The sequence below is a fragment of the Micropterus dolomieu genome, linkage group LG22 (genome assembly GCF_021292245.1).
Source record: "Micropterus dolomieu isolate WLL.071019.BEF.003 ecotype Adirondacks linkage group LG22, ASM2129224v1, whole genome shotgun sequence".
Lineage (NCBI taxonomy): Eukaryota > Metazoa > Chordata > Actinopteri > Centrarchiformes > Centrarchidae > Micropterus > Micropterus dolomieu.
In genome coordinates this window covers 1,979,344-1,989,609 of record NC_060171.1, presented here as the reverse complement: position 1 = coordinate 1,989,609, position 10,266 = coordinate 1,979,344, and the positions used below count along the sequence as shown (strand labels likewise).

At 42.8% G+C, this 10,266-nt stretch overlaps 1 protein-coding gene across 2 annotated transcripts in view; it reads right to left on the bottom strand.

The window, feature by feature from the left end:
* ambra1b (autophagy/beclin-1 regulator 1b) overlaps nt 1-10,266 on the bottom strand; it is a 34,079-nt gene that overhangs the window by 10,333 nt on the left and 13,480 nt on the right. The window contains exons 9-15 of one of the 2 annotated variants that reach the window (XM_046037195.1): nt 9,243-9,428; nt 6,452-6,532; nt 5,319-5,419; nt 5,009-5,119; nt 3,803-3,991; nt 3,419-3,573; nt 980-1,119 (exon numbers count right to left, since the gene is read on the bottom strand). In XM_046037195.1, coding sequence (XP_045893151.1) covers nt 980-1,119; nt 3,419-3,573; nt 3,803-3,991; nt 5,009-5,119; nt 5,319-5,419; nt 6,452-6,532; nt 9,243-9,428 — 963 coding nt within the window. The remainder of the gene's footprint in view (nt 1-979; nt 1,120-3,418; nt 3,574-3,802; nt 3,992-5,008; nt 5,120-5,318; nt 5,420-6,451; nt 6,533-9,242; nt 9,429-10,266) is intronic. The other variant, XM_046037196.1, reaches the window with a different exon arrangement.

The following is a 10,266-nucleotide window of genomic DNA, read 5'->3' as shown; positions in this document are numbered from 1 at the left end:
CAGAGCGCTCTGGACCTCAGACTGGGCCGAAGGTTTACCTTCCAACAAGACAATGACCCTAAGCGCGCCGCTAAAATAACGAAGGAGTGGCTTCACAACAACTCCGTGGCTGTTCTTGAATGGCCCAGCCAGAGCCCTGACTTAAACCCAATTGAGCATCTCTGGAGAGACCTGAAAATGGCTGTCCACCAACGTTTACCATCCAACCTGACAGAACTGGAGAGGATCTGCAAGGAGGAATGGCAGAGGATACCCAAATCCAGATGTGAAAAACTTGTTGCATCTTTCCCAAAACGACTCATGGCTGTATTAGATCAAAAGGGTGCTTCTACTAAATACTGAGCAAATGGTCTGAATACTTATGACTATGTGATATTTCAGTTTTTCTTTTTTAATAAATTTGCAAAAATTTCTACATTTCTGTTTTTTTCTGTCAAGATGGGATGCTGAGTGTACATTACTGAGAAATAAAATGAACTTTTTTGATTTTTGGAAAATGGCTGCAATGAAACAAAGAGTGAAAAATTTAAAGGGGTCTGAATACTTTCCGTACCCACTGTATAACTCAATAAAGGAGAGGGGAAAACCACCTCTTAACGTGACAGATTTTTCAGCACGTATAATTTATTCTGTAGTTATTTGACTATAGATATAAAACTTGATGCCATTTTCTGCATTTCAACTTTAATCCTCATGTAATGCTCCGAAACCACATTTGTCAGAAAACAGCATCATAATTTCTACTCTGTCACGCCGTCCCCCAGAAGCCGTCTGTGTGTGGGGAAATTTCTGAAACAACTTTTCTGAGGTAGGAGTGGTTTTAGCCCCAGATAAACTCTGCGACGCTGGATAAACACGGGCCCAGAACTCACAGAAAGCATATAGTTAAATCCTCCACGTGTCTCCGGATAGCAATAAAAACATGATTTGCAATACAAGCATTTAAAGAGCTCTGGTGTCACACAGCTGGGAGACTCACACAGGCCGGCAGATGACCAGGTCTCCCTTGTTGGTTCCATAAGCCAGACCCATTCCTGGATCCGGCAGCCAGCGAGCAGAGTTGATACTGACGTGGCGCCTCTGGTCTGGAGCCATCGGGTAAACCACGTTGAACACCATCTGAAAACAGAGCACCAGCACGTTCAATCAACACACAGTGACAAGACACAGATATCCAACACACCGCAGCGAACACCAGCTGACTCTGGGAGGAGGTGCACTTTAAAGAGAATCTCAAGGCTGAAATATCAAAAGTAGTTTGTAAGCAATTTTCTGAGACAGAGAAATATAAAACATAAGAGTTTGCAATTATCAGTGAGTTTTAGGGCTAAAAATTATGATTAAAAATCTAAATCACGCTGTACAGTAATACACAGTATATCGTCTAGTGATATTAGTTTGTGCCCTGCTCCAGAAAGCAACTAACAAATAGTAAAATACACGAGAATAAAAGACACCAAAAGGTATTTAATATTTTTTTAAAAAGAAACAATACGGGGGACAAATTAAAGGAAAAACCTGAATAAATGAGTGGAGAAACATAACGAACGCAGACGCTTCCACACGGACACACTGCAGGGTGCAATTAACATCCAGTGATCAGGGTTCCCACTCATTTCAGATCTTTTTCAGTCATGCTCTAACATGTTCCTCTCTGCGGACGTCTGACTTTACAGACGTGCAGTCTACGGCTATAACTTATCAAATCATCTGTTACATGTGTAGAAATGATGACAAAGTGATCGCGCCTTGTTATTACGCTATGTTTCAATATTGTGATTGTATTTTTTTTTTAAAGTCCTTTGAGTTCTGTGCTTATGCTTTTCTGATAATTATATTTTAACCACTGCTGCCTGAACACCAGTAACTGAACAGAGGATCGTTACACCTCTACTAACGAACCAGTCATTAGTGTTGTAGTACTTTTTTGATGGTCTTGTCTCGGTCTCAGACATTAAGGACTTGGGATTTTATTTCACGACCAGTCAAAACCATAACTTTGGAAATATCAACAAATTTTGCATTGTCTGATTTATTTGTTAACATCCAAACTTTGATTGGATGTAAAACTCATTGTTTCAAATGCAACAAATAACCCTAATTAAAAATGTGTTGTTCCCGTTAACGACTGTCCCCGCGATGGTCAGCATGGAAAAGGAGCACTTAATAAAGATGCTGACGTTGATTTCAGCTCTTAGTGTTTTTAATGGGAATGTGGATCTTTCAGATCAATCTGAGAAGTTCCTCTGATCTCGTTCCACATTTTATTGTGTTTCATGTAATGTGGGTGAACTGGTCTTGGTCTCAGCCCCTAAAAGTCTTGGTCTTGTCTCGGTAAACTCTGGACTTGGCGTTGACTCTGTCTCGCCCTCCCTCGTTCTTGGTCTCGACCAGGGATGCAGCGATTACCAGATTTCACTATTAACCGTTACATCCTGTTGCCTCCTCCTGTCTGTGTTGAGAAAATGATGCCAGGTGTAAAACACTAACAAACATCAGGAGCTTCTAGACTTTCAGGATCATTTTCACTAAAACATGTACGGATGAGAGTTGATGACAGTAACAGAACAGTTTATTCCCCTCCCTTATAACAATTTCCCCAGGGAGATAAATGAAGTTCATATTCCTCTTAGCCTACATTAATTATACTTACATATTATAAAATTATAAAAATGTAATTGTTAATGTATTTAAATATTAAAAATCTACTTATTACTAGTGTTGTGAAATTAATTAATGCATAATAATTGTAATAATCTTGAAACCGTGATTATTTCTCTGACAATAATCATACCAACAAAATCTGTCATCATTGCATCCCTAGTCTGGACTTGGTCCAAGTCCCTAAAAGTCTTAGTCTTGACTTAGTCTCGGTTTGGGCGGTCTTGATGACAACCCTACCAGTCACATCCATCACCTTGATAACGACCCCACAGAGGTTAAAATAGCTGGGACCCCCTGCAATTTAGTCAGAACTGAAGAAGCCTCTTTAATAAAACAGGTGTCTTCAAACAAGTCCAGCTAGCCTTGATTTTAACCCACCTCGGATAATCTGTCTTCTGAGATTGATAAAACGACGACAGCTGATGGGTTATGGACAGACCTGCATGCAAACGTGATTGTTCAGTACTACTCGGATTAAAAACGGAAACCAGAACGCTTCCCATCCCTAAATCCCTGCCCCGACCTTCAGATTCTGCATTCTTATGCAGATATCGGTTTACAGATATCGACACAAGATAGAATAAACCACCTGAAATAAAGCAGAGCTTAGGTGCTCCTTCCTCACTCTCTGTTTGCACAGTGAGTCATGCGGTTAGAATCACTTCAGTATTAGCAGTTTAATTAACAGTGCTGCCGTCGAATGCTGCTGCCGGTCAATAACAGTGAAGTGGTCGTGCTGTCAGTGCTGCCTCACCCTGATGGAAGTCTCTCCACCGTGAGGCTGCTGCAGGCGGAAGACTTGCGCCACCATGTGGTCGGTGGTGGGATGCAGCAGGATCCTGCGAGAGGCCAGGCCAACCATCACATAGCAGCCCATCGGAGACAAGCTAACAGAGATGGCATTTGGACCTGTTCAAGAAAAAAACAACACTTTCCTTACAGAAATCTGACTGGTAGCATTTACACAACAAAGTTATGAACTATTATCCTTTTGGATTCAGACATTTCTGCACAATAAAGTCCATAAAACTGCAACTTCAATCTAATTCTAATATCTGCCTACGCTTGGCTTTCACTGTGAACACACAGTATTTACAGCGTTTGTTGATAGAGGGTGAACTTTAGAGGCATACTGTACCGAATCTCTTGGTGTAGAGCATCTCTCCCAGGTTGTGGGGAGCCAGAGAGTAGATGGCCAGGATGCCCTCGTCTGGGAAACCCCGCTGACTGCTGGGGATGAAGACAGCCAGCAGCTGACCGTCTGCAGAAATGTCGCAACTCGCGTCGTTGTAGATCTTACAGTTTGGCACCAGAACGTTGACTGAGGCTGGACAGGAGACAAAAAGTCAGTCAGTCTTTACCATCTTACGTTAAAATCAAAGTGTACTGGCCGAGAAGTACTCCAGCACATTACGCCTGTGAGACTGAGATTTGTTGTTTTTACGCAGATTAAACAACAGGGATGACGTGTTAGTCAGATTTTCCCTAATGTTGAACTTTTCCTTTAAGGATTAGCAGCTGTTTGAGGGAGGGTGACGCCGCTGCACCCAGTCAAGGTGAGGTAAACTACACAGGACAGCACCGCCTCTCTCAAGAACAAAAATACACTAATGGGAATACGTATAAAAAATTTAAAAAAGCCCTTATTTCAGTGTCTGACCAACACCCAATAATGCTGCACCAACAGTTACATCTCAGTAGAGCTGCAGCTATCGATGACTTCCGTAATTGGGTAAGAAATACTTGTGCTTTATTAAAGAGCAATAGTAAATACGCAAAAGAGAAAATGAGACAGGTCTCTTGAAATTAACAACTAACTTTGGATTTCTTAAACTGCACCGTCAAAACTGAACCCATTTTAGTGCCATATTACTTTTTGGGTTTTAAAAAACAAACTTTCTGAAATGCAAAAACAAACCTTTTGGTTTCAAAAAGGTTTATACTTAAGTTTCAGGACCAGAAGTTTCAACCTAACTACAGTCTTTGTGGCATTTGTAGGAGGCAAAAATGAGTGGACAGAAAGTGGGACTATCAGAATAATAAACGGACTGTAATGTTCTGCTGAGATACATGAATAAAGTTCAGCTTATTTTCTGTGATTAAAATCTGGAAGAAAACCTGTTAACTCAGGGACGTCGTAACCAGCCACCACACAGATTTACTTTCTTAACTGACCATTTCATTTAATTAACGTAGCCTACATTCTTTACAAGCTGTCAGATCAGACCAAAGGCGATCTGAACCGTCTGAGCGCACACAGCGTAAATCGATTTACTTGAGGAATCGTTTCAACCCAAACTCACTGTGAAAAAAAACCAAAGTGAAAAGTAAGGAGTTGTTGTACCATTGCTGATCTCAGGCAGATCAAATTTGGTGAAGTCCCACCACTGCAGACGGTAGGTAGTGTTAGCGATGTTGCTGGCGACCGCAGACTGACCATCTCCGATCGATGCACCTGAGGAAAACAACAGTAAACACTTAAACAGGCGGGATATTTATACATCAGTCAGCAAGACTTTAGCAGTGAATTTTCAATCAATACATGGTGAGGAAACGTAACAACCTGCACCAAACCCTGTCAACATTTGGCTTGTAGCTGGTGGCTATTTTCAAACCTAATATTACTGGTAGCGCAGCAAAGTGTGTGTATTTACCGGCGAGTACTCTGTTGACAGAGGAGTGTGTGGCCAGGCCAGGCTGACCTCTTTCATGGAAGATCCCAGCGTAGGGCAGGTACTCCGGCAGGAGGAAACGCCTGGAGGAGAACAGGACAAAAACAAAACCATAAATGACTTATGGATTAGGGCAGAACGATTAATTGCAGTTGCGATATTATCGCGATGTGATAAAACAAGATTTTCTAATCGCAAAGGCTGCGATTACTTAAATTTAAAGTGTCACACAGGGAATGAAAGTAGTGCCCGCCACCCGCGGGTAACTTGGTGGTAACTTTGACGGACAGGAAAAAGACGCGTGCAGTAAGGTAAGCGTATTGTGGCGATCGGCGCCTGCGTCACACACACGGCCACCAGTCAGCTCAGGAAACATCTTTTTTTAGTTTTAAGTCCTACAGAGGCCCGGTCTGTCCTGAGTTACAGCCAGCGCGCTGCTGACCAGCTGCTTCCTGGGATACAGAGAGACTCCTGGGAGATTAGAAGTGAGACAGACTCATTAATTGCTGGATGAACTTTGGGTTTGTATTGAGCACTTACTGTATAACACACTGTGGTGAACTTAGTGTTTCTTGTGGTCTGTAGGCCGACCTCATGATGTTATACCCTATCTAAATTTAACGCCATGACTTGACTCTCAAATTATCTTTCTCATATTATTAAAATTTGATATATTATATTTATATTGCATCACCATTAATCATAACACAGGCCTGACTGACAAGAAACAACAGTGTATGTTTAATCTATCTAATATATTGTGTTGGTCAAACTATAAACTGATTTACTGCTTGTCCATTTTGAATGATAAAGAAGGTAAAGAGCTTAAAAATGAATCGCATATTAAATCGCAATATTAGTTAAAAAAATAAAAAAAATAAATAAAAATCGCACTAAGATTTTCCAAAATCTTTTAGCCCTACTTATGGATTTAAATTCCGCACACGTAACAATAAAAACTAAACATGCTCATCCAGGGCTATAAAGTACACGTTCAGGTATTCCTTCATCTTCTGAACTCCAGGGACTGACAGTTTGGAAAGGGTCTGAAGGCTGTTCTGCACAGAGGAAGCAGAAAGAGTTAAAGTTAGGATTAGACCTTAGAGCTGACTCACCGCGGGACAAAGCGACCCAGCGAGGGCGCAGACATCCTGGCGTTACGTGGCGTCCTGTGCCTCGCTCGGTCTCCATTATCACTGGAAAAGAAGAAAATGGTGAGGTCACACAGAACATGATGCATTGGGTTTAGTACACAGTGCAGGTTACACGCTGTGAACGACGTCCCTTTAGTGCAGATAAACAAAAGAAATAAAAAACACTATAGAAAAGAACATAATTATTTCCTAACAAACTGTACTGGTTGTGCTGAAAATGTAGGAATACACATTTAAAGGTGAGTGAGATGTGTTGAAGGACAGTTTCTGTTTAAATTCTGCTGAATCCAATGTTTTCATGTTAGGGTGAAGTTGAAGCGACGCTAACATGATGCTTCAGCAGTTAAAGTAAAGTGTTGAAGAAGCTGACGACATCCCTCAGACACTAACAACAGTTAGACCTAATAACTGATGTCCAGAGACGATCTAAGGATCAGTGTAATCACCTTGGTGTGGTGAAGAAAACAAAATAGACACAAAATAGAGATCAAAATCGCGACACAAACGTCCACGATCTGAGTCGCGGATCCGACAGAGCTCTCTCTCAGAGGCTATTTGTATTAACAGTAGGTTGTTGTAGGTAATTTTCTACCTTAGATTAGTGTTAATTTACTAGAATCTGCCCTTCTCACACACCTCTGGTCTCTCACGGCAACATGCGGGCTGGCTCCGCCTCTTTCTGTCTCTCTCTCCCTGTATGCGTCTCTGCTGACTTTCTCCATCAGCAGTACGTTTCTTAAGGTCGCCCTGTTTAATAAATTCACCTGCGATTCAGTTTTCAAGTGCGCCGCATGTGGATCGAAACTGAAACTGCAGTGGTGCGTTCACTGTCGCACCGTAATATAACATTTCCTGCGTGTCCGGTGACATAATATCAGATGACCTCTCCCTCACTGTTTCTCTGCAAAATGTTTAAGTGGCACCTGCCAAATATACTTTGGCAGGTGCCACTTTACCTGTCCGGCCCGACCAAGTAAAGTATATGTTGAAAACACATAAGTTAGTGCAAGCTGTAGGCCTTTAGGCTATTTTGTAAATATTACACCTTATAAACCCCTTTTTCAACAATACGCCAAGGAAAAAAGGTTGGGAACCACTGAGGAAGAGAATGTCTTTTCAGTGTTTTCCCACACAAAGGCTTTATTTGGGCGGGCTGCCCAGGTATTTTAAGAGCCGCCCGAGTAAATCTGGCTACGCATTTTAAAATCGTTTTTGATTGCAGCACTGCAAAGAGGATATTTGCTCTGTACCTCTCTCACTCTCTCGTTCACACATTGACAACGGACCCGTCTGTGCATTGAATGGTTAGCATCATAAAAACAGCTGCACAAATCTGTCCAACACAACGCCGTCAATGTCGGAGACCCACCTTCAAAGAAATGAATAGCAACCATGTAAGGAGCCTAGCTAACACGGAGAGTTAAAGATTACAGCTGTCGAAGTTGGCACGCTGTACATAGCTGGTAGTCAATGGGTGCCTTCGAGATGACAGCAGCTGACTTTCACCGACTTGATAATGTAACGTGATCTGCGGGCGACTGCAGGTGTGGGGTATAGAAACAGCGCCGACAAGTCAGACACAATCCTACCTCCGGTAGACTGCGTGAGCTTCCTGTGAGCTTAGAACAATGACCAGGCAAAAGCTGGTTCCAACTTCGTGCAGCCAGAGAAAAGCAACTGCGTGCATGCCTGCCGAGAATTGCATGCACCTTGCGTGTGCCAACGCTCTTTTATGCTGGGAAAAGATGCAGATGCAGATCTCGGCAGGTCGTCTACAACATGTGTTCAGTCGAATTATGCATCCATCCGTTTAGAACCTTTTCAGAGCACATATTTTTGCTAAATCTCAAGGAATGCTACTTCTACTAAGTGTAATAAAATATTAACAACTCTAAAAACTCATTAAATATATACTTCGAATAAGGGCTGCCCCCCAATAGTCGAAGATTCGATGCTTCGATGGGCGGAGCCTGATTCGACTGTCAATCTCACAGACGGAGCTTCGCAGCGAAACAAGGGTCACGGCATCTTGGCGATATGGGGGTGCTCAACGTCTGATTTTACACAGAACTACCAGTTTTCTCCCAATAAGTTAATATACAGCCTATTACAATATACATTTCAAGGTTTAATGCTGTTAAACATGTAAAAAGAATAAAACTTTCAATAAATGTTTTTAAAGTGGCCGTAGCGTGTGCGTGTGGTGGCGGAAGAGGAACACTCGCTGTAGAGACGGAAACCCGACTTCACTGGTGTCGTGCCGAGTTGTCGCGAGTTGTGATAATTTATCACCGTTGATGAACCACACAAGGAATATTTTATCATTTTTAAATAGCCGTCAACTTGAAATAGACCCGCGAGGAACCGCGGCGAGAGAGAGAGAGAGAGAGAGAGGGAGAGCGAGAGAGAGAGGAAAGGTTCTTCAAAAAGCCTCAGTTTAGCTGGAAATTTACAGAGTAAGTTGAATGAATAGAGACTGCAGCTCTGCAGATTCTCAAGATCAAAGTGGAGCTACCGTGTATAACACCACCCCCCCCCCACAAACACACATGATTCAACTATCAGTCGACTGTAGGCAGGACTTGACGATTCTGATTCGACTCTGTAAATCCTTAGTCGGGGACAGCCCTAGTTTGAATCATTTAACACCATTGATGAACCCCACAAAGATTATTATAGCGTTTAAAAGCAGTATTTGGAAGTGCATGCAATTCTCGGCAGGCATGCGATAAACACAAGAGATGAAACTCACTCCAGCTCCTCAAAGTCCACATCGCTATTGTCCATGGAGTTGGACGGGTTGCTGGCAGGGCTGTCGGATGAAGTCGACATGGCCCGTAGGCGGTTCTGCTGATAGCGAAGTGAACGCTGACGAATGCTGTCTCGCCTCGACAGATACTGGATCATTCTCTGGGCGTAGTAAGCAGCTGGAGAAAGCCTGGACAGCAGAGCACGAGTTTAACACATGACTGAAATCGCTCTGTTTCAAATCTCCTGATCCCCGTTGCTCGTCTCATTATACCAAAACGGAGGCAAAACCCAAACTTGTTTTTTGCTCTAACCCCTAGTGTCCCATCTAATCTCAGAACCAGAGAGTGTTTTCATGGGGGAGAGAGCCCCGTCTATAAACTCAGAGACCCCTGGCTTTCTGCCCTGGCACAGGAAGCACTTCTTTTATCCTCTGTTATGAGAAGTGTGTTGAACTGCAGAGCCTGTGTAATAATAATAATTTAAAGCTGACACTTGGCTGGGAAGTCAAAGAGAAGTCCTACATCTGCGTCTGAAAATTGTTCAAGTAATTACAAGGTTGTATGAACTTGTAAAACAGAGGCAGCTCTGAGTCGGCCTTTCCAACTACTGTTACTGCTGACTATGCAGTTCATAAAATGACAGGGCACAAGCTCTTTATCCCGCAAAGGATTCAGTCCAAACAGAAAATGGCCACCACTAGAAATCCCAGAAACATCTTTAATAATGTTTGAAAGACTATTCAGGCTACAGCCAGCAGGAAATACTGTACCTGGCTGGCTGGGGGTAACTGTAGCGTATTAGTGTACCTGGCTGGCTGGGGGTAACTGTAGTGTATTAGTGTACCTGGCTGGCTGGGGGTAACTGTAGTGTATTAGTGTACCTGGCTGGCTGGGGGTAACTGTAGTGTATTAGTGTACCTGGCTGGCTGGGGGTAACTGTAGTGTATTAGTGTACCTGGCTGGCTGGGGGTAACTGTAGTGTATTAGTGTACCTGGCTGGCTGGGGGTAACTGTAGTGTATTAGTG